This window comes from Melanotaenia boesemani, chromosome 4 (genome assembly GCF_017639745.1).
Source record: "Melanotaenia boesemani isolate fMelBoe1 chromosome 4, fMelBoe1.pri, whole genome shotgun sequence".
NCBI lineage: Eukaryota > Metazoa > Chordata > Actinopteri > Atheriniformes > Melanotaeniidae > Melanotaenia > Melanotaenia boesemani.
This window is the reverse complement of record NC_055685.1, coordinates 7,089,840-7,111,933: the sequence shown is the minus strand read 5'-3', so window position 1 is coordinate 7,111,933 and position 22,094 is coordinate 7,089,840. Positions and strand designations below refer to the sequence as shown.

General features: G+C 39.3%; 1 protein-coding gene across 1 annotated transcript in view; it reads left to right on the top strand.

Annotated features, from left to right (window-relative positions):
- LOC121638437 (sphingosine kinase 1-like) overlaps positions 1–22,094 on the top strand; it is a 74,084-nt gene that overhangs the window by 7,456 nt on the left and 44,534 nt on the right. Inside the window, exon 2 of the mRNA XM_041983238.1 lies at positions 21,135–21,284. Coding sequence (XP_041839172.1) covers positions 21,135–21,284 — 150 coding nt within the window. The remainder of the gene's footprint in view (positions 1–21,134; positions 21,285–22,094) is intronic.

Sequence of the window (22,094 nt, the reverse complement as noted above, 5' to 3'; positions counted from 1 at the left end):
TTTAGCTGCAAAAACCAGGCCTCTTGGAGCCAGACAGTGCTATTGTTAATCCACTGCCTGACGGCGAGACAGAGAGGAGGCTGGGGAAGTGTTTTATGTTCATTTTACACCTTTCCAGAAGTTCCTGCAAGAAAAAATCAGTGTGTGTTGCTGAATATTATGTGAGCGAGTAATGATTTTTTTAATGAAGTTGCGAGCTGGGTAATAGGAATGGTAATGGTGTCATTTGTTTTTGTATTAATAATAAAAAAATATAGATGAGAATGAAATTTTGTTAGTGACAGTCATTTTAGCAGCAACAGTAGTTAATAGATAAAAATATACAACTAAAAGTACACTAAAAGCAAGGTAGAGAAGTAACAGTGCTGAAAGGTACAGTATCGGGCATGTACCAAAAAATACTTAGAGAATATGTAGGGTCTGTAAATAGGCAATATGTTATATGATATACTGTAGAGCAGGGGTCCTCAGTCCTGGTCCTTGAGGGCTGTTGTCCTGCAGGTTTTAGATGTTTCCTTTCTGCAGAACACTTGATTTAAATTAAATGGATCTCTAACAGCTTGATGTCAAGCCCTGACAAGCCTGTAAGTTTGTTGCAGATGGAAAACATCTAACATGTGTAGGACATTGGCCCTGGAGGACCAGGATTAGGGATCCCTCACATAGACCATATGTATTTCCACATGGCTGGAGATGAATTTCCTCTGTATAAATGAAAATAAAACAGAGGTCATTACTGTTGGGAATACTGACCTAATGGCAGGATGCGGCCGTGCCGTTGGTCGGACACTAACAGTCTCCGGACTCATTTGCCCACCCTTTATTCTGGGATTTCCAGTCTTCCTCCACCATCTACAGCTGGTCCAAAACTCAGCGGCCTGCCTATTAATACGGACCAGACAGTGGGAGCACATTAGTCCAGCACTGCGCTCCTTTCACTGGCTGCCTGTCTCTTAAAATTTCTTTTAAAATTTTACTTTTGACTGTAAAATGGTCTGGCACCCCATTATCTTTCTGAGCTTCTGCACTATCACCGTCCTTGTAGAGCTCTGCTATCTGAAGAACAAAGGCAGTAGTAGTCCGTAGGGCTCAACTCATGACTGGGGGAGACAGAGCTTTTTCCTCAGTTTCCCTCTTTCTGTGAGGTCTGCCAGAGCCCTGAACGATTTTAAATCTCTTTCAAAAACTCGTCTTTTTACATTGCTTTTAACTCCAGAGAGCACAATAATTAGGCCTGGCTTTTCTCTTTTGTCTTTTATTGTTTATTTTATTATTTGATGTTTTATTTTGTATTATTATTTTACCCATGAAGCACTTTGGGTACCTCTTGGTATGTGGAAGTGCTTATATAAAGTTTGATTTGATTTCATTTGTACACTAACAGTATATGTATACCTAGGGCTGACACCCATGTTAGCATCAGAAATATTCGGTAATCCAGCCTAAAGTAAGGGTATTGGTATCAACGAGTATTTCGGTCTAAACACACTCCGATACCATAGAAACAGAATCATAATTCTTTTTTTTTTTCCTGCCAAACCCCACCACACACAGACACAGGAAGTTAAGCAGTCTTTCATGACCGTTGTTTTGAATTGGTAGGCAGAGAAGCAGCTGCATGTGTCACCTTTGTGCTAACATTTAGCATTAGTCCTGTGTTAGTAATTTGGCATCATTACTCATTAAAAATCCTGCTAGCAAAACAGCAACATGCCTGATATACAGAGCTGAGGTTTCCAGAGGCAACACGAATACTGCCAACTTTAACACCAGTGATTTTCTAAAGCATTTGGGTTGCCATCGCGTTAAGAAGCACAAGGATTTAGTTGCCTTAAAGGAAAAGCATGGGTGGGTGTGATGGAAGCCACAGCTCTGGGGAAAAAGCTGTTTCTCAGTCTGTTAGTTTGTGTTTTTACTGTTTCTTGCATTGTTGTGTACACATGTTTTTACTTGTGTTCAGTAGCTGTAGAAAGTACATTTGCAAAGATGTCAGCAGCTTTGGTCTCCGCACAGCTCTGTGCATTGTCCAGCCGAGTATGTCAGGACTGATCATCACTAACTTGGTGCACAGCTCACCTACAATGAGATTTTTTCAGTCTTGTGCTAATGGACTGTAAACTCAACAAATTCCTTCAGAAAACCTTGATGTGAGGCATGTAATCAGCTCTCATCTTGGACATGAGGCCGGCTATTTTCTCTTCATGTTTAATATCAAGTCTCATCAGGGGACAAAGCTAGCCATTGACTGCTGATTCGTGGGTGAATAATGCTCCATGTAACAAAGCTCAAACCATCTCAAACTGGTTTCTTGGACATGATAATAAGTTCACTGTACTCCATCAAGGAGCCACCAAATCTGCAGCAACTGTGTGATGCTGTCAGGTCAATATGGACCAAAATCTTTGAGAATTTTTCCAACACCTTGTTGAATATATGCCATGAAGTATTAAAGCATTTCTAAAGACAAAAGGGGTCCTACCTGGTACTGGTACATAATAATGTGGCTGCTGAGTGTAGATAAACTCATTGCCTTTTCCTGCTGCATTTTCTTAATAAATAAAAGAGTAACTACAGTTTCCTTTGCTAAATATTTGCGGCTTAGCGATTCATACATACAGTATGACTGAATGTCTAATATCCTAACAAACCCAGTGCTTACGTCATCTGTCCTGAAACAGAATGCCAGTGGTCCTGTAATGTTTCTCTACTGGTTCCCTGTCCAGTCATAAGGTGAAGAGGCCTCATTCCTCTGAGAGCTTTTGTTTCCGGTGCTGCAACAAGCTCGTCATGCTGCTTATAGTCTCTATATATTTTTAACAAACTTAACAAGCAGCCCACACAGTTTTCTCTCTTGTACCCATGTTTACAATATTAGTCATGAATTTTTGTTCCAGGAAATATACCAGAAATACCACATTTTACACATTTGACATGCTTTCTGTTGCACCTATTTTCTTCCCCACATGATACAATTTCTAAAGGCTTGAAATCTGATCATAGTAGAAACTTCAGAGCTTGAGCTGTATGTGTGAAAATGATAAGTGTGGCTTATATGGTAAAGTCCACACCAGAAATAAGTTGCTGGTCAAGACGCTGTTATGAGAGAGGAGGATCATTACTCACACCCATCAGGCTAATCGTTAGCTAACTGCCAGAGATAATGACTTCCTGGTTCTTATAAGTGAAATCACACACCTTCCTCATTGATTGTTATACAGTGACTTTATATGATCCACCTTGATAGTACTGGATTTGGACCCCCTTTTTCCTCCAGAGCTACTTTAATTCTTGGTGTCATAGATTCAACAAGGTGTTGGAAACACTCCTCAGAGATTTTGCTCCATATTGACATGATAGCATCACACAGTTGATACAGGTTAGTTGTCTGCACATCCATGATGAGAATCTCCTTTTCCACCACATCCTAAAAGTGCTCTGTTGTACTGGTTCCCAGCACGGTTTCCAGACTCCCCCAAGGGTGTCCCAAAGAGCACCGGGGTCCCCAAGCCCTTTGCTGTACAGAGCCTTTGCCATTGTTAAGCTCATGTCCACACAAAGATGAGTTGGCGCATGTAACGACCCAGCTTGGCTAGGGAAGGACGAAGTAACATAAAAGAGTAGCGCAGATGTAAGGCGGAGTAAAAGGGAGTTTATTATCTCAAATGGCAGGTGACAACCCAGAATAACAGAGATAAACAGGAGGGGCGGGCGGGTTATGCTGCTCAAATCAATGAGTCAAATAAAACAGAAGGGACTAAATGTGAAGAAAGCCCTTCTAATTTACTAATGTTCAATACAAAGAAGCAAATATCTGCTGACTACAAACAAAGCACAGCTGGGAGTAGCACTGCTAACAGTCTAACAACCAAAAGCTACTGAGAAAGTTTACGAATTTAACGGAGAGGTTCCATGTTCTTGATTTATCATGACTTTATACCCTCAAGTTCTAAGGAATTGAAGTGATACAATGGAGCCTTAGAGCTCTTCTTTCAAAACAAGGAAAATCAGGTGCTTTCAGCCTGGCTGCAAACATAATGTTTGTCTTAAATAAATCATTTATTTATAAAGTCCTGGAGGAAACTGGCATTGATTAATTAGCTGCTTGTGTTAACAAGCAACTGACCAGGAGTAGCTAGTAGTGTCCGGCCTCAGGAAAGGAAAAATGAGCAGCTTCCAGTAAGTATATCAGCGCAGTTTCATATGAATTGGAGGCGTTTGTGTGTGCAGTCAGCCAGCAGCAGCAGTTTTCTCCCTGAGGTTTCTTCATCAGACATTGGTAGTGATAGTTCCTGATGTGCTGCTGAGAGCTCTGATTCAGCCTCTCCTCCTCTCTGGCGCTCTCTCTCATCCTCCGGGATCTCACAGTAGCTGTGTGTCTGAAAATGCAAGCATCTTGACGTCACTCCTGATTTACAAACATATTTGATGATAAATCACTGCAGGAAGTTCATAACAATCTCACTCATAAGACTATAAAAGATACCTTCAACTATAAATCTGTAACACAATCACATACTGGTTTTATTTATTTATTAATTTATATAAAATGGCTGTGATCAAGCCTCTCAGAAACAAACCACAGACTACGAAAGACTCCCATTTGCTCAATCTGCTACCTTCGTCTTCTGTTCCAGTTGCTGCTGCCTGACTTAAAATGGCATCGCAGATGCATTTAACTTCCCATCCGAGGAAGTTTGGCCTGAAATGTAGATTCCCGTCATACCCAAAGTAAAAACAGAGCTGATTTACAACTACATGGAGTAAATGCCTGATTTTAGTCTATTTTGAAATCCATTTATTTATAAATTTATTTATCCAGAACCACTCTGAGTACGACTGGAGCTGAGTGACAGATGGTTGAATGTACTTAAAAAGAAAAAAAAACACAGTCAGACCACAGCCTGATATCTTAACCTTGTATTTCTTCTTTCTTTGAAGAAATATTACTAATATTTTGTAGAAATAATGATCAGTAGTCACCTTAAAGCTTTCTTATCAGTATTGATCGTATCTGATCTTTGTTTTGCTTAATGTGGCTCCAGAAGATAAAGTTAGTACATTTCCCTCCTACATTGTCCAATCATCCCTCATCAGTGTACTGGCGGTCATTCTGAAAGTAATTCCATAATTAAAGGGATATTAGGCTTAAATGTAAGTATCACTCTCCAGATACCTCCTCCTGTTCAGATATGGTCACTTCAGTCTCTAAAACAATATGGTGATGATTGAATGACAATTGGTGTATTTTATTTAACCCAGTTGTACATGCACTGATGAAATTATATCTTTTACATTAAAATTGGGTTCAAATAGGTTAAACTTAACATCCTTTTTTGAAAATATGTGATTAATTAACACAATAAAATGGATTTCAATGTCTGTTTGGCCAGAAGCTGGTTCTTACACAACACTGCATAAGCATATCAAAACAATTAACAGTCCATTACCCAATTTGCTATTCTCAGAAAATGCTGCTGATACAACGACTGACCATTCAGCCAACAGAAAAAAATGTTGGTTTACACTTGAGAAAGTTGGCACTGTCTGGTACTTCAGCTTTTTTTGTGTTAAGAGTATTTAATGATATATTCTTGGAAACGGATTCTGGTGATATTGTTCTACTTGTGCTCTTAGACCTGGCTGCTGCTTTTGGCACCGTGGACCACCAGATCCTCATATCGAGGTTAGAACAATGGGTGGGCATCACAGGATCCTCTGTCCAGTGGTTTAGGTCATACCTCTCGGAGCGGAGTTTCTGTGTACCATTTAGGGGCTTTAGACTTAGACTTAACTTTATTAATCCCTTTGGAATGACTACTTTGGGAAAAAATTCCAGCAGCACATAATAAATAGCAGGTAAATAAGCACACAGGTAAAAAAAAAAAAGAGCAAAAGAAGTAAAAAGAGCAACACATAGATAAATAAAGATAAAATAAAGACAAAAAGAGCTATGGCTTTATGAGTTAAATATGAGTTAAAATTATTACACTATGGATGAAAATGAGGTTATTGCGCCAGGGAAAGTGTCCATCTCTATGTGTGTATATATTGCACAAGTAGATGTAAATGGCTATTCTCTATACTCTATGTCCTCTATGTCCTCCTCACCCCAAGTGAGGAGTTGTAGAGTGTGATGGCATGATGGACAAAAGAGTTCTTAAGCTTGTTGGTCCCACACTTGGGAAGGAGTAGCCTTCCACTGAACAGGCTCCTCTGGTTACTGATCACGGTGTGCAGAGGGTGGCTGCCATTGTCCATAATATCCAGCAGTTTGTCCAAAATCCTCAACTCTGCCACCGTCACCAGAGTCCAGCTTCATCCGGACCACAGAGCCAGCCCTCCTGATCAGTTTATCCTGTCTGGATGTGTCCTTCTTGAATAAGCTGCCCCCCCAGCACACCACAGTATAAGAGAGGACACTGGCAGCCACCGACTGGTAAAACATCTGCAGTAATTTGCTGCAGATCTTGAAGGACTGCAGTCTCCTTAGGAAGTACATCCTGTTTTGTGTCTTCCCCTGGTGTGTGTTGTCCAGTCCAGTTTATTGTCCAACCCAAGGTATTTGTAAGAGTCCACTGTCTCCAACTCAGCTCCCTCTATCCGGACTGGTCGCGGTCTTGGTCTGGACCTCCCAAAATCAATAACCAGCTCCTTCTTCTTAGAGGTGTTGAGCTGTTGGTGGTTATTGTGGGACCATGCAGCAAAGTCCCCCACCAGTCTCTGATGCTCCTCCTCTCTGTCATCCCTGATACACCCAGCGATGGCTCCAACTAATGTCAACCTTCCCCGGGGGGTGCTGCAAGGTTCTGTTTTGGGGCCCCTCCTTTTTTCTTTGTACCTCTGGGTACAGTTTTCAGGAAGCACAACATCTGTTTTCATTTGTATGCTGATGATTGTCAGGTTTATTTTCCCCTCAGGCGTACAGGCGCTGGGTCTGTTCAGCCTCTACTCGACTGCCTCTCACAAGTTAAGAACTGGATGGCTCTGAAGTTTTTGAATTTGAATGAAAAGAAGACGGAAGTAATTTTCTTTAGGCCCAGCAAGACACCCAGTGTTGATCTTTTTTAACTTGCTCCTTACGAAAAGCCTGTTATCACAGATTTAGGTGATAGATGCTGATCTGAAACTGGACACACATGTAAATGCAGTGATTAATTGCTGCTTTTTCGATCTCAGGCATCTGTCTAAAATAAAACCTGTTGTATCCAAGCGTAATCTGGAAACTGTAATTCATGCTTTTATCACATCCCGTTTGGATTACTGCATCTCACTTTTGACAGGAGTTAGCCAGGCCTGCATATCCAGACTGCAAGTTGTTCAAAATGCAGCAGCCCGGTTTTTAATAGGTACAAATAAACGAGAGCACATCTCTCTAGTTCTAGCAACCCTTCACTGGGACTGATGCTCCTCTCCAGCCACTGTTCCAACTCCTCAGTAAGACAAGTAGCTATTGGCTGTCCTAACAGTCGCTAATTAGCATAATCAGCCTAGTACATCAGCATCCATTACAACTATAGTTGTAATTACTGGGCTGAAGAGGGGAGCAGACGTTTGTTAGCGACAAAATAAATTCAGTTATAACTACTACAAGAAAAACACCGGCAAATGTATTGGTCGCAATTGCATGAGTAGAGGAAAAATTCACTCGCACTGCCTCACATTTTAGTCGCAAAATGCGACCATTTGCTCTGACTGTTTTAAAACACACCTTTATTCTTTGGCCTTTAACCCAGAGTGAGGCTGGGACAGCCACTATTTGTATTAATGGTGTTTCTCTTTAGTTGGTTTTAGTTTTTTTTTTTAATTTATTTATTTTATTTTCTGCTTTAAGAGTGTTCCTGTGCTTTTAATTTCCATCTCGGGTTATCGTCTTTTATTTCTATATCATTGTACAGCAACTTAGTCAGCCACATTGTTGTTTTTAAAGTGCTTTATAAATAAAGATGATATATTATGGTGGAGAGGATACTTTTCTTAAATATGTCACTGTGCAGTCTTTATGTATGCAGTTGTTTTTTAGAGTTTAAAAGTCCATGCGTTTTTATTGTTGGATGAAGCAACCAGCTCCATTTAGGATGATGTTAATAAAGGATTAACTAAACAATTTAAGTAGCTTCACTGTCTTCTGATATTTTCTTTCCTCTGGGAATGAATCCCTTTCCTTTCTGGTCCAACCACAAGGCCTAAAGTAAGCACTTGATGAACATAATTCCACAATGAAGCAGACAGTGCTTACATCCTCTATACTTTTCAAACGCTGCTCTGTTTCATAACAAAGCTGGAGTTACTGTAAGGATGCCTGCTGGACCGCCTGCTGATGGATGATTTCACCTCAGTCTTTTCTGTAGTAAGCTCTGCCTTCCTTAAAATAGGCTGTCAGGCTCTAACCACGGCCACCTCCTCCTCCTCCAGCTTCCACACCCTTTGTGGTTCTGGCTCAGCAGAAATCTGCTTGTGTGCTTAAACAGCTTCAACATCAGGAGTTTTCCCCTAAAACGTACAAGAGTTTAAGTCAGTCAGTTAACATAAGATGAGTCTTCTTTAAAGATCAGATGATTCAGCTGGGAAAAAAAGAGGACTAGAATGTGTATTTCCTGGTGGTTGAAAAGTTCAGTTTTAGTTAAGTTTGCCATATACAACCCCAGTTCCAAAAAAGTGCCTTTACAGATGTGGAAGCTCCCCGCACCACAGGACAACCCCATACCATCAGAGATGCAGGCTTTCCAACTGCTCACTGATAACAAGCTGAATTTCACATTTTCATCCATCAGACCACAGAACAGTTTCTCACTTTGCCTCAGATAATCCAGAGAAGACAGTAGTGTTTCTGGGTCATGTTCACTTATGACTTCTTCTTTGCATGATGGAGCTTTAACCTGCGTTTGTGGATTTCAGGGTGAACTGTGTTCACAGACAATGATTTCTGGAAGTCTTCCTGAGTCCATGCTGTGGTTTCCAGTAGAGAATCATGTCTGGTTTTAATGCAGTGCTGCCTGAGGAGTTTTCCCATGCACACAGAGATTCCTCCTGATTCTCTGAATATTTTGATGATATTATACAGTGTAGATGGTGAGAGCTTCAAAGTTTTTGTGGTTTTATATTAAAGAACATTTTTCTGAAATTTTTCCTGTTCCTAATTGACCTAATTAGTTGTTAAATGCCCCTCCAGTTGTTCTTGATTGGTACCAGTTAGTCTTCTAGCCTTTTATTGCCCCTGTTCCAACTTTTTATAGATATGCTGCCGCCATCAAAATAAAAATGAGCTAATATTTTACATGAAATAGTAAAATGTCTCAGTTTCAACATCTGTTTTTTTCTTAGGTTCAACTGGGAAATAAACATGGGTTGATGAGTTTTACCAATCATTGTATTCAGGTTTTATTTCCCATTTTATACAGAATCCCAACTTTTGGGGAATTGAGGATGTGAATAAATTACTTTATGAAAAGATGTTAAAATGCTAAAAGACCAAATCTTTGTTTATCCTCTTCTGCATTAGAATAAGCTTATACTTATATCACTAATATATTTACTAATACACATCTTGAATACAAAGTTATTTCAAAGTATTCTTGTATTTGTTTTTGTCTGTGTTTGGTTGGAACTACAGTGATTAGATATTTCTTGAGTACAAACTAAATCAGTCTTAATTTGTAAATGTTGCTTCCAGACAAATCTGGCAGCATAGACTGAAGATTTTTGCACCTGCTACTTGTCACATTAAAATTTAAAATCTTAATGTCTGAACAGACATCCTATGTACACGTTAAACTTTATGAGCAGAGCCAGAGTTGCCGTCCATATTTACAATCTGTGATTGGATAAATCTGTCGTATTACAGGGGGCTGGAGAGAATTAAGTAAAATACATGATAATCCACTAATCCCCTAAATATAGAAACTGGTTTCCCTCCTAATGGGTGTGTGTTTGGGCATCAAGCCCACAACATGACTGAGGATCAGGCAGAAATGTCAGCACAATTCGTGGGAATAAAAATGACTCAATTAAATTAAATATGGAAGTAAGGAAGACCTTGTAATGTGTATTATTATAAAATTACAACTGAGATGAGCTAACACTTGTAACAAAAACAAAACAAACATTTGCATCTTTAATTTAAGCCCACGTCCTGTGCAGACTCAGATAATGAACCCACAGGAGTATCTATAACACACTGAGTCCTGGACTTCATGAGTCAGCAGCAGAGGCTCTTATCAGAAGGTAAAAGTAAAGCCGGTTATGCAGTTTGTGATTATTTAATTTACACTTCTTTATCCTGCTTTACTTGCATCTTAGTTTTATGGCTAGCACACAAGGATAATGTGGTGTGCAGCTGGATGTTGCAGCTCAGTCAGTGTGTGTTACAGCTTACAGAGGACGTAAATAAATCTAACAACTTACCGCACATATATACAATTTATTACTCTTCACAGTGTTTTTTATTAGTGTTAATATTGTCACATTAGAATTTGGGTCCATTTCCTCCACAAACTGTGACAAAGCCGCTGACTACATGACCACCGCCTTGGAGGAGGTGACTATCTTCCAGTCATCAGTGATGAAATTAGCAGTTATTGTAACATAACATCTGGCTCATGTTAGATGTATCCTAAGTGCCTTCTTGAACGAATTCATGACTTGTTTTAGAGTATATCAGTAAATATCTTTTTTTTTCATACTTTCACCCTTTCTGAATTATTAACTTTTATTTAACCAGATAAGTCAATTGAGAATGATGACCTGCGTCAGAGGCAACAATAACACACACTGAAGCTGTGACATCGTTGTCCTCTGGTTGGCAGCAAACTACAGCTGGGTGTTTCTTATTCTTCCACGACTGCAAACATGTAATAAGTTTTCTCATGTTTGTCCTACTTCCAAACATTTTTACTTCAGCTTCAAAGATGTCAAAGTGCCTCCATATGCTACCTCTCCATGCCGACGCTTTCAGTTAAATTCCTCATTCAGACGTGTTATTCATGCATAACCAGATGCCTCACTTCTGCTTTGTATGTATCATCAAGTTCTCAAAAGAAAGCTGAGACATGTGAGCTTACTACAGATGTGTCAGACTCAAGATATGCGTTTCTGTGTCAGAGTAAATTCAACTGGACCACAGTAGATCATGAAAATGGTTATCTCCTCCTAAATACAAAACTACATTACTTTCAGAGGATAGCAGCCCAGTTCATCTAGGAAGGAGTAAAGTAATGTCAGATGAGGAACTGTGCAAAAGCACAAGCTAAAAACTGAACCTGAGCAGTTTTACAGATGTTTTTAATAGCGGTGTGTTACACAGGTAAATATCTCAGGAAGCCATCAGCTGATGTTGATGATGGACCTCTATCAATGGTCAGAGTCAGGAGGATCCAGGGATAGCCCACATTCACCTTAGAAACACCATGAGGATCCAGAAAGAAGCGAAGCTCAACATAGTCTATGATAGGGAGAGTGAATACTGCACTATAAAACCTCCTTCATCTCCATGGAAACCAGCAGGACCTTCATGATTCTGTTGAAACAAAGGCAGAGTCGTAGGAGAACACATTAGCAGAGTTTTTTAGAGCTGGAATCAAACTTTCCACCTCAAAACAGCAAAAGAAAAACATGATTTCTGATTCTGGCTGCGAGTTTTGTCCCACAGTGATGAGACAGACATCTTTATATCAGCAGAGTCTCTGCTTTCATGTGACTCCTGGTTTGAGTGGTTTTTTGAAGTGGAGAAATTAGCAGAAGCTCTAAAGTGGACAGTTCTGGTCTCATGTTTTTCTTACATTCCCATATAATTGCTTAGGGTTTGAACTGTGTTTAATTTGGATACAAATGCTTGGTAGCATGCGCTGGGGTTGTTTAGTAGTTTCTACCTGTGATTTTTGTATGTTACATGTTAGAATTGCTGCTTCGTAGCGTGTGAAAAATCTTCTGTGTTTGGCACATCTTGTGTATCCCTCTGTACGGGGGTCTCTTGTGATGAAGAAGCTAAATCCTCAATAACACTAAATTTGAACAGAATGTCTGAGTGGGAATTTTTTTACCAGTCGAGCAGTGTGGTGTGGTCTGGCTGTTTGTTCATTATTTCTCCAGAAGTTTGCCACATGTTTTCACAACCACAGATGAATGAAGCCTGGTCATGCTTCACGGCTGATGTGGAGCTGATATGAAAGTATGACGCCATCATTAGAGGGCGAGACACCAGCATGACTGACGGATCTAAGTGCTAGTCATCGTCACTGTGAGTCAAGAGGAATTGTATAATTGCAGATAAAAAAAAGGGTAAATCAGAAATACTTTTTTTGGTGAAATAAGGAACATTTGACACAAAATTAACTGTTCATCCTAAACACTAACATAAAATGATGATATGATCCTGATGCAAAAAAATACAAATGAAATTTAAAAATTCACCTTGTTTTATGTTTTTTTAATGAAAGGGGAAATGAAGATGAAAAGAAGAGGACTGTCAAACAAACCATCATCCATTTTCAGACTCTTTACGAACCAAGATGGCTATTATAGGGAACTTTTATGGAAAATGTGTTTTTCCTGGCTGCTGGGTTTTCCCTTTCATTTAGCCTGTTATTTCCTGTTGCGACTACCTCAGTGGTGATTATTCCATTAAGATCTGGGGCAGTTCCCATGCCACTGGTTTGAAGAGAGCAGATGAGATGTCTGTAATCATGGATAAAGTAAACGTAGTTGAGATGCAGAACGCTGCTTTGTTGCGACGAGCTTGCTGTTGTTTTTCATCTCTTATCATCTGCAATGCTCTTACGAAAAACATTAGACTGCTTCTTCTTTAACTTAATGACTTTATTCAAGGCAATAGCTGACACACAATATCTGCTTTCTCAAACCAATCCCTCAAAATAATTGTCTTCATTTTTGTTTTAAATTCCAGACTGTGTAGGATTTGTAAGCACATTTTCTGTTCAGTCATTTGCACCTTTAATTAGATGTATGTCTTGCTTTGGGTCATTGCCACAGCTGATGATGGAGGAGGAAACGCAGGGCCTGGACAGACAGAGACGAGGACATTGATAGTACCCTCTGGAATGTTTTGACAGTAGGAGGGGTCGGACTCAGGAAGTGGTGTGGTGTGATGGTTAAGAGTGTACACACACATACACAAAAAAGTCATGATGTTCTCTGCCAGCTGATTCATCAGGGCACCTTTCTGGCTTTTCTTCAGGAGCTCAGGCATTTTTTGAAGTCTTGATCTGAATAACTATTTTAAATCTAAAGTTGTTCCTCTATATTTAGAAAAAAACTGAGCTTTTTTGGCACTTTATAAACTGATAATTAGTTCCTGTTTAAGAGGATTGTCACAATACTGAAATTTCAAACTTCCCGATACTTGATACTTAATAAAAAGTCAGAACACTACAAAAATAACAACACAACCCAAACAATACAAAAAAAAAATTAATAAATATAAGACATTAAAAATGTAAAATAAATTCCTTATTTTAAAGTTCTAAGCTCATGCAGATACAATACTAGTAGCATGGCTACATCACTGTAACTATGGATGCTAGTGGCATGGCTACATCACTGTAACTATGGATGCTAGTAGCATGGCTACATCAATGTAACTATGGATGCTAGTGGCATGGCTACATCAATGTAACTATGGATGCTAGTAGCATGGCTACATCAATGTAACTATGGATGCTAGTAGCATGGCTACATCAATGTAACTATGGATGCTAGTAGCATGGCTACATCAATGTAACTATGGATGCTAGTGGCATGGCTACATCAATGTAACTATGGATGCTAGTGGCATGGCTACATCAATGTAACTATGGATGCTAGTGGCATGGCTACATCAATGTAACTATGGATGCTAGTGGCATGGCTACATCAATGTAACTATGGATGCTAGTAGCATGGCTACATCAATGTAACTATGGATGCTAGTGGCATGGCTACATCAATGTAACTATGGATGCTAGTAGCATGGCTACATCAATGTAACTATGGATGCTAGTGGCATGGCTACATCACTGTAACTATGGATGCTAGTAGCATGGCTACATCAGTGTAACTATGGATGCTAGTAGCATGGCTACATCAATGTAACTATGGATGCTAGTGGCATGGCTACATCAATGTAACTATGGATGCTAGTAGCATGGCTACATCAATGTAACTATGGATGCTAGTGGCATGGCTACATCACTGTAACTATGGATGCTAGTAGCATGGCTACATCAATGTAACTATGGATGCTAGTAGCATGGCTACATCAATGTAACTATGGATGCTAGTGGCATGGCTACATCAATGTAACTATGGATGCTAGTGGCATGGCTACATCAATGTAACTATGGATGCTAGTAGCATGGCTACATCACTGTAACTATGGATGCTAGTAGCATGGCTACATCAATGTAACTATGGATGCTAGGCATGACCTTTGACAATTCAATTCAATTCCATTCCATTCAAATCCTTTATTGTCCCCAGAGAGAAATTGATTTTGCAGCCAGAACACAGAGGACAGACATCACAATAATTAATCAAAAACAAAATCAATCAAAACCAAAAATCCATGGTTTTGAACCAAAACTAAAAAAGCATTCCTTGCCTCAGATTGTTGCAAAATATGAGCATCTTGTGCAAACAGATCTTTGTAAAGTGCCGAGAGAGGTGTGAAGACACAACCAGACATAGTTAGCTTACATTGACGGCCATGCTTAACAGCGGAAAATCAAAATTCATGTCTGAAGAGCAACTTACTCACTGCCTGATATTCAGGGATGGTGATGTGATGGTCTTAAGCACTCATTCACACTGCCACTGTTTGGTCTGCTTTAAAGAAACCTTGGTCCGCTTCCACAGATAGCACGGTCACGTTTGGGGTCATGTGAACACAAGTCAGGGCTGGGCAATATATCGAGATTTTCAAAAATATCAAGACTTTATCATGCGATATAGAATAAGGAAATATAGTTTATATCAAGATAGCTTGTTTTGAGTTAAAAGCTTATCTTTTCGCAATTTGAACAACTGTATTTTTGATATGGTCACTGAAAAGTATTGATTTTGTTGTAAAAGCATAGAAAATGTTTATCGATTAGTATCTGAGAATTGATCATTTTTTAAAACAATAGTCTAAGACATAAACTTTGTCATTGCTTTGTTTTGCCTGATTTAGTAAAGCTAGTTAGTGAACCGGAGGAGCTATATATCTGCCTGTAAACAAATGAGATTATGTTAGTAACAAAAGTTCCAAAGGTTTAAACAGAGAAATAGAAAATGCCCAAATACCTCTTTTTAAGGAAAACTAATAAAACTAAAGTGTAGTGTATAAAGATGCTATACAAAACCAAGAAGTTGTGATCACCATGTGGAGGATGGATGGCTGCTCAGAGAGAGCCTGGCTTTTATAACCTTAACCAATCTCACATCTCAGGTTCATTAAATTCTTTAATGATCCACCACAGCTTATTTCCCAAGGATAACAAGGAAATAAAGAAAACTCAGATAGTGACCAATCATACAGCTGCCCTGCCACTGAGGTAACTACTGAACTACAGAATGAATTCATACCAGATTTGATGCAGACATTCATGGTTCCCAGAGGAGGAATATTACCACAATAATTGGCAGTTCCTTCGTAAGCTTTTTCCTGCAGAATGATTTTTTTTAGCACAGACAGATGCTTAACTGCAGCTGGTGATGTTATCCTGCTAATTTGCAAATCCACTGTGATCATATTAACATATTAGTGGTAGCAATTAACGTATTAATATATGTAAGTGACAGTGCATTATCTTATTCCTAGGACTGTTCCCTGGATAGAGATCTCTGACAGTATTCCTGGGAACTGTAAACTCTCCTAATTTATCAGTTTGGATCTGGAAGTCCCACAGGATCTTAGCTCTGCCGTTTTCCCCTACCTCTTGGGGCATTTCCAGTCTTGACCCCTGGGGCTACCAGTCTAAACTGGTATCCCTGCATACTATTCCAGCCACCTGGTATCCACCTGCCTGCATCAGAGCCTGTTTTTTGTGTTAATTTAGTTTCTGCTATTCTTTCTTTGACAAAATGAGCAGCATGTTGGTAACATTATTTTTACTGGCTCAATATGTAATAACATTTGTTAACAAGTAGGCCTGTCGCGATAAGCAATAAGTCAATTAATTGAACGATAAGAAAATAAGAGCACGATAAGTTTGCCGGCCGCGATAATTTTTATTAGTCCCCCCTTTACCATAGACTGTGTATGACAATAGGTTTCACTATGGAGTATTTCGACTAAACGCTCTGGTTTCTTGCGGAGTGATCTCTCTGGTGTCATACTTGACAGCAGCATGTTGCAGCACGAGCCGGTAAGCCGCATTTGTTTTGCAGGGCTGCCAACACACAATGGCCGTGAGACTTGCGTATTTAAGTGGCTTCTCACGCTCTTGCGCGAAACCTCCGATTCTCATGCTGAAATATGTAAATAAGTCGAATGGAGAAATAATAGATGCAAGCACCTCCTCTTTTATCATTTCGCTGCTCCCCACATGTAAGCAGAACACACACATTCTAGCTTACGACGTCAGTACAAAGCCCCCACTTCCTGGTCTACCGTAATAACCCCTGTAATCCGCAGGCACATTACGCAAATAGAGTCAGCCTATATACTAGCGTATTTGACAAAATACACATTAAGAGCAATGCCGGCTAATCGAGAGGTTTGGGAGGATTCCCAGTGGGCCTCATTACTTTTGGGCCGGCGTCCCGGCGTATGTGAAAAGGCGCTTTTATTTATTTAGTTTATTGATCTTTGAAAATGTGTACTTGCATTATTATGGCATATGTCATTATATTAGTTGAGAATGGTCTCAAAATGACACATTAGCGCTTTGCGCAATATTATCGTTTATCCCGATAATTTCTGAGAAAATTTATCGTACAGCTAAATTTGTTATCGTGACAGGCCTATTAACAAGTTTAAAACTGGTCACGTTCAACAGAAGTTACACCTGATGACACTTCAAACCATTTACTGTCAGGAAGAATGTCAGGGTCTTACATTTTTTCCACATATTTGATTTAAGATTTCTTATTTGTTGTAACAAAGTGTAAATAATTTATATATAATTACATGATTATAGTGGAATTTCAAGGCCTCTGGGACTTGTAGGACTTCAGACTTTTAATGGATGGTTTTTGTTAAAGGGATGTGACTGTTGTGGAGTTCTGAATAATTTCCATCCTCCTTTTATTATCTTTAGACGTTTGATAAATGGATTACTCTGTCATTTCTGTCTTAGAACTTAACTACACCTGTACATACTGTGTGTTTATGTATAGGTAGATATTATATATATATATATATATATATATATATATATATATATATATAAATTCCAGTCCCGTGAATACACCTAATACATGACCTCTGCCTTGGTGGAGGTAGCTTTCTTCCAGTAAGCAGTGATGAAATAAGCAGTTATTTTAACTTAACATCTGGGTCACGTTAGATGTATCCTATGTATGTAATATTTTTTTCATAATTAGCTTCGCCCTTTTTGAGCTATCAAACTTTATTTAATCAGATAAGTCAATCGAGAACCATCTCATTTACAATGACGACCTGTGCTAAATAAATAAAACATACGAGTTTCATCAAAGCTTTGACATCGTTGTTCGACGGTCGTCTGGTTGGCAGCAACTACAGCTGGGTGTTTATTATTTTTCCACTGCAAATGTGTAATTTGGTTTCTGACGTTTGTCACGTTTCCATTTTTATTTCAGTTTGACGTCAAAGTACCTCCGTATGCTAGCTCACCATGCAGATGCTTTCAGTCCCATTTCTCATTCAGCCATGTTATTCATGCTTGACCAGACACCTCACTTCCGCTTTCTTTTCCCTCCTTTTGTATCAAAACGACCATAAGTTCACATACATAGAAGTTCTTTTTTTTATATTTGGGAATTGATTCAGAATCTTCTGCATTTTGAGCATTAAGCATTAACTTTTTGTTAAGCGTTAAACAAAAAGCCTGGTAGATTAGAGGTTACCTCAGGTCAACTTACGCTAAGCTCAAAGAAGTGAAAATGCTCTAAGTTGGAAATTATTTTCTCACCTGTTCTTCTACATTCCTGAAGTAATAACTGTGTAGCTCCATTAACATGAACTAGTTGTAAACCTCATATTTCACTTCAGTTCCTGCTCCTTACTCAGTCATCAGCTGTCAGACTTGTTTGGGTGAAAACTGCAGAACAAAGTCGGATCTCTCTCCGAGAGGAATATCACTGCAGAGCTCTTGTCTTACAGACTGACAGGCTCTGTTCCTGTGTGTTCCTGTGTGTTCCTGTGTGTTTTTGTGTGTTCCTGTGTGTTTTTGTGTGTTCCTGTGTGTTCCTGTGTGTTTTTGTGTGTTCCTGTGTGTTCCTGTGTGTTTTTGTGTGTTCCTGTGTGCTTTTGTGGGTTTGCGTTGACAAGGCGCATCTCAGAAAAGAATCATAGACCCTCTACAACCTTCTTGTGCCTTTCTGTGACTGTATCCCAGTTTCAGTGCATCAAATGTGACTGATATCTTCCTGTCACAATACTCTCCTTTTACTTTTCCTCTTTTCCACCCGAGCTCCTAGAAATACATATTTTAAGAGAAAGGAGGAAAAATAGATATGAGATATTAGAATAGAATAGAATAGAATAGAATAGAATAGAATAGAATAGAAATACTTTATTAATCCCTTTGGAGAGTCCTCAGGGAAATTTGGGTATATTATTATATATTATATTATTATATATATATTATATTATATATTATATTAAATGATAATTTAGCATTTTATATTTTTATACGTGCATTGCTTAATTAATCCTTTTCAAATATTAATAATAATAATAATGGATGAGATTTAAATGGCACTTTTCAACGAACGCAAAGGTTTTACATTGTATCCACAATTCATTCACTCTTCATTCATTCTTGGTGATGCTAAGCTACATGTGTAGCTGAGAGCAAACAGAAGAATGGTGCAATACAGTCCAAACGATCACAACAACAGGGATGTGGACAAAAATTATTAATTTTGCCCTGAATGACATGCACACTTCTACTGCTTCTTGTTAAATACTGCAGGTAAACCCGCCACCATTTCTGAGTGATTCAACTCAGGGTTTTTGTCCAAGTGTGACTCAGATCGGATCTTTTTTATTACAGACTGAACAGCAGTCTTTTCAAATCCGACCAAGGCAACTTTCACATATGGTACTTAATCAGATACATATCCAATTTTTTTCACAGCAACCTCAGTATGAACAGTCATGTCGCATTTCATTCGACTTTTACGTCATTGGAGTGAGACAGACGTCAGAACTCTGCGCCAGGTTTTGACTCGTTATCCACAGAGGTACAGCGGTAGCTGCCACTGTTACACAAAAGGCCATTTTTAGAATTTGTTCTCTATTTTTTCTCATTCTATTTCTTTCCCACATCAGTTGGTCATAATTTTGTTGGTTCCAGCTGCGCAAGAACTTTCCAATGAATACACATCTGTCTAACATCCATATTTACTTCCATAAACAGCACGCTGCATGTAAATGGTAAATGGTCTGTATTTATATAGCACTTTATTGTACCTGGGATGATAACCAAAGTGCTTTACATCATACATCACATTCACCCATTCACACACACATTCACACACTGATGGCGAAGCTGCCATACATATAAGGGTCAACGACACCTCGACATGAACTCAACTTAGCCGAGGATCGAACCGGCAACCCTTGGGTTACAAGACGACCGCTCTACCTTGATGAGCCACTCTGCTCATGTCTTCGTCTGTGCATGCAGATCACTTCAGGCACTGCAGTTTAATGGAGGTCACATTAAAATAATAATAACTACAACCACACACACACAAATCCCAGATTTCTGGAGAAAAAAAAAAAATCGGATTTGAGCATTAAGACCTGCTGCATGAACGTATATATTTGAGTTTTCAGACCCCTCTAGCTACTCTTTTTCAGAAAAGCAACTAGCAACAAATCCAGTGACTTTTTCAGGTGTTTTTGGAGGTCTATGGGGACAGGTGTGAAAGCAAGTATTGATCCTACTCTGACCAATGAGAACCAGAGATGCTGTGGACCCCTCCCCCATCCCAAAGTACAACACACAGGAGGCCCGGTGTTGTGCCTAAATGATCCAGTTGTCTTCAGAGCTCGTTTTCCAAAGGAATTTTTTTACCTAATTTTTCCAAACAAAGAACTCGTAACTTGCAGAGAACCCCAAGATCCCAGATTTAAAGAAGGCTGCGCCCAGTACCACCTGTAGTACACTGTTGTTTTTATTTCATTATATTTTTTTTTCTTTTGTGCCCATTAGGTTTCTAGTGTAAATAGCAGTGAGTTGATGGGATCGATAATGACGTTGTAAGAATGGGGTTGTACATCATGAAACATGTAAATATGTGGTTTATCAACCATTAGCACCAAAACACCTGCTCTGCAGCCAGACAGAGAATAAAGCTGATCCCACAGGTTAGAGACATTAGTTTCTGCTACAGTACAAGTCTGTGGTTTTTTGAATAATACTTCCCCCTGCAGCTGATTTAGATGAAGCTGCATCTGGGTTTTTTCCACAAGGGAAGCACTATGACAAATACTTCAATGCAGCACAGCACATCAAAATATACTATAAGTGTTGTCATGATTGTTAGAAGCTGGTGCACAGGTGGAAGCTGTCACCAGATCATGATGCAGGACAAATGCTTTAAAGCATATAAAAGTCAGCTAATAACCAATTCATATTCTCCTCATAATGTTGCTGAACATCCAGAGTCTGAGCTGAGCAGTAACTGTAGTCCAGAGCTTCCATTGCAGAGGACATTTGTTATCTTTATCTCTTATTTCCCAAGGTGCAACCTTGACAGTCATCCTTATGCTGCATTGGTCTCTTGTTAAATATTTTAGCATTATGCATCTTTTCCCACCCTTTCCTCTCATTTACCCAAACAATAGGCTGTTTTTTCCAATCAGGTATGTCAGGTTGTAACTGAGCGATGATAATTACCTTGTACACATTAAATCTGTTCTGCTGGTGGACTCAGACTTGGTTATTTATGCTTGGAATTATAAATTCTAAGCCCTTGTGTCACCGTTTCCTTTTGCTAATTTGCAGGCGTGCTGCAGAGTAAGTTGTCCCGTCCATGCCGGATGATGCTGCTGGTGAACCCGCAGAGTGGGAAAGGACAGGCGCTCACCCTCTACAACAGCCACATCCAGCGAATGCTCAATGAAGCTGGCATCATACACACTCTGATTATCACCGGTGAGTTGTTAAACAAAAGAAATGTGCACTTCTGTTTTTACTGTAATTGAAGTATGCAGGCTTGTAGCATGTGTCAGATTGTATTTGCCTGCAGCGTGTCCTGGAAATATTTCTCAGACACTGTGTCAGTGTGAAGGTCAACAAGGTAAGCCACATCCTTGAGGCTGAAAATGTGGAGGTCCAGTACACATTTTTTCCTGTGACTTTGCGTCATTGGTAAAATGACACAAAATTCTTCCTGAATCATCCTCATACACTCAGTAAATTGGTGCGTAAAGCAATGTTGAATAAAGAATTGCATAAAGATGCATATGCTGTGCACTATATAATGTTTGATTTAGGACTTTGCATCCATGTCAGGGGTGGGATGAGACAAGCATGGAGACAGTGGAAGTACGTACATGCATCAAGCTAGTTTATGTTTTGATAGAAGCTGAATGTGAGCTGGATGACTTAATTCAGTAGAAAAGGAGTGCTGGATCAATCATCTGGCAGCAGTTTATCTGCAAAATATTCTTGTTCTCAAACTTTTTGAGCCGTGATCCCTCAGATGATGATGTTACTACTCTGCAGCACAATGTGTCGAACTCCACACGACCACATCTTTACCTGCACTGAAGAAAACGTGAGACAAATCGTCCTCGAAAATGAATCCTATATTACAAAAAAAAATTCAAAAAAGCAACGAGATAATTACACAAACAAGAGACATCGTCAAAGACATCGTTAGTGTTGTGGGAAAGCCTAGATTCAGAAAACCCATTAGCCTGGCGCATGTGGAAAACTGTTTTATTCATAATTAAATAAGTA